Source organism: Vigna unguiculata, chromosome 2 (genome assembly GCF_037176805.1).
Source record: "Vigna unguiculata cultivar grain cowpea cultivar isolate G323 ecotype 2 chromosome 2, ASM3717680v1, whole genome shotgun sequence".
Lineage (NCBI taxonomy): Eukaryota > Viridiplantae > Streptophyta > Magnoliopsida > Fabales > Fabaceae > Vigna > Vigna unguiculata.
The window spans coordinates 20599478-20601686 of record NC_140793.1 but is presented as its reverse complement, the minus strand read 5'-3'; the positions used below and the strand labels follow the sequence as shown (position 1 = coordinate 20601686).

At 32.9% G+C, this 2209-nt stretch overlaps 1 protein-coding gene across 1 annotated transcript; it reads right to left on the bottom strand.

Moving 5' to 3' along the window:
* Window positions 1–462: 462 nt before the first annotated feature.
* LOC114166951 (LOB domain-containing protein 41-like) lies at window positions 463–1733 on the bottom strand. Its single transcript, XM_028051838.2, has 2 exons — window positions 1531–1733; window positions 463–1058 (listed from the first exon to the last, which is right to left on the bottom strand). Exons 1-2 carry the CDS (start codon window positions 1718–1720, stop codon window positions 634–636), a joined length of 615 nt encoding a protein of 204 aa, XP_027907639.2. The 5' UTR covers window positions 1721–1733; the 3' UTR covers window positions 463–633.
* Window positions 1734–2209: the final 476 nt, after the last annotated feature.

The following is a 2209-nucleotide window of genomic DNA, read 5'->3' as shown; positions in this document are numbered from 1 at the left end:
ATACAAAATAGAATTTATATAAGACCCTTTCTCAAAATAAATCTCTATGAATCGTGGAAAGATAGAAAACCCAACATTTAATATTTTCATTCATCTAGTATACAATGTTTTATATTAAAGACAAAAGATAATTTACGGAAATTTAAATCCAAAAGTGATTAAAATTATTTACCTGGCCAGTCAAAGACGTCCAAAGTGTAAGTAATAAAGGACGTGTGATAAACTATTATTTTCCTTTATTTTCTTCTTTTTTTTTGCCCATCTTTTATATATATAATATAAAAAATAATTATTTTACTTGGTCAATAGAATATTAACCAAGAGCATTTATTATCTTAAATAAATCATTAAAATATACCTATACGATTAAATGATGGAAATATTTTAATACACGACTTTTAAGATCATAAATAATTTTAACTGGTAAAAAAGGAAATTTATTAAATTTAAGTATCTGCTCCATTAACCAATATACACTTAATTAAAACACCCACCAACATTTACATCTGACAATGTCCAATGCTCCTTTTCTACATTTCTTCTAGAAAAAAGAAAAACAAAATTTAAACACATTATTTTTTTATTACATTTTATTGGTTTGGTAGCAGCACTTCATATCAAGAGAAGCCTAGTCTAGCCAAGAGTGAGCTCCAAATCAATATTATTGGCTCCACCATTTATTCTTGGCTTGTCAGCCTTCACTATTTCCCCGTTACCACCCTCGAACCGTCTTGGCTCATGGCTTAAAATTGGTTTCCATAATGTAGCTGGGTTGACCAAACCCACATGTGACATTGGCATGGTAACATCCTCGCTCGTTTTGTGCTTCTTAGATTTTCCTTTCACCTTGTCCATGTTCGCATCTTTGGACACATGACGTATGTCAAGGAGTTTGGAACCACTGTCGCTTGGCATGACATTGATCTGGGACCCAGCTAGCACCGCGTCAACAGCAGCTTGGCATTGGGCCCACTCACCACTCCAAAATAACCCAACTGATCCAAATGTTGGGTTTATGATTCTCCCACAGGCCTCGTACATTAGTGACTTGAAAACATCTGAAATTTACAACTCTTGTCATTTTCTTCACGAGGTAAGCAATTAATATAATTTTTTATTTTCAAAAATTGATGTAGAATAACTCTTTGCATCATACTATATATATAGACAAAATTCTTTCTCATCCTATTATTCATTGTAAAAAAAATATATGGTCATTGTAGTGTTATAACTAGAAACAAATGACACGAAAAATGTATTTTCATCAATATTTATTGTTATTCCTTGCTTTATTAACCCGTTAAATCCTGATTGTTTTGTTTTTGGTCCTGAAATTCGATCTTAGCCACTTTATTTCGGTATTTAAAGTGTCATGCAAACTACTTCTAAGACCAAAAATAATATTGGATCAAATCACAAATACCAAACTTATTTGTAATCACAAATAGATTTAAAAAAAAAGAAAAGTAAATGTTTGAAATACCAAATTTTAATTAAAGGTGTAATGGTATAATTGTGAGGGAAAATCACCAGTTCGATGTTGTTGTGGGGCAGCATTGATGAGATTGAGCAAGCCGGCACGACCATAGAACTTAGAAAGGAAAAGGGTGGCATTAGCTTGTGCCTCAGAAGAGTTTATCCATTCAAGACATGGCCTAATGACACAGTCCTCAGTACAACCTTTGCGAAGAATGCGACACCCATTACAACTAATCTTCATGCTGCCTTCTGATGAGTGTGTGAAATAACAGTTTAAGGGACTCTATATATATATATATATATATATTAACACCAACCAACCAACCCACCAAGTGAAACTAGCCAGGTTGGTAATCAAATGTTCCTGGTATTGATGTTCTTTTATCCCACGGTTTTTTTTTTTTCTTTTTCTTTTTTTCCTTTTAATAATTTCGGGTGGGGACTTATTACCTTGGCAGTATCTGAGGCTTTATGATAGCACTGCATGAAAAGAATAATGACATGGGAACTATGCGATGTGAAATTTGTAATTGGTTGCGAAAACAAAGAGTATAAAGGTAATTCTATAAGGTAATGTAACAACATGAGTCATTCCAAATGGTGTCATTTGTGACACATGTTGTATTCAAGGAATAAAACCGTGGGTAAATTGACGGATAAGGACACAAGCTTATGTTGACCAATTTTCATAAAGTATATTGGAGCTCCCTTAAATAAGGAGTCAAACTTT

Bases quoted from the DNA above. Each gene is read 5' to 3' on its own strand.
- LOC114166951 (XM_028051838.2), bottom strand. From the start codon at position 1,720: ATGAAGATTAGTTGTAATGGGTGTCGCATTCTTCGCAAAGGTTGTACT. The intron at 1,059-1,530 runs GTGATTTTCCCT...TGTAAATTTCAG, and splicing joins CCCACAACAACATCGAACTG to ATGTTTTCAAGTCACTAATG.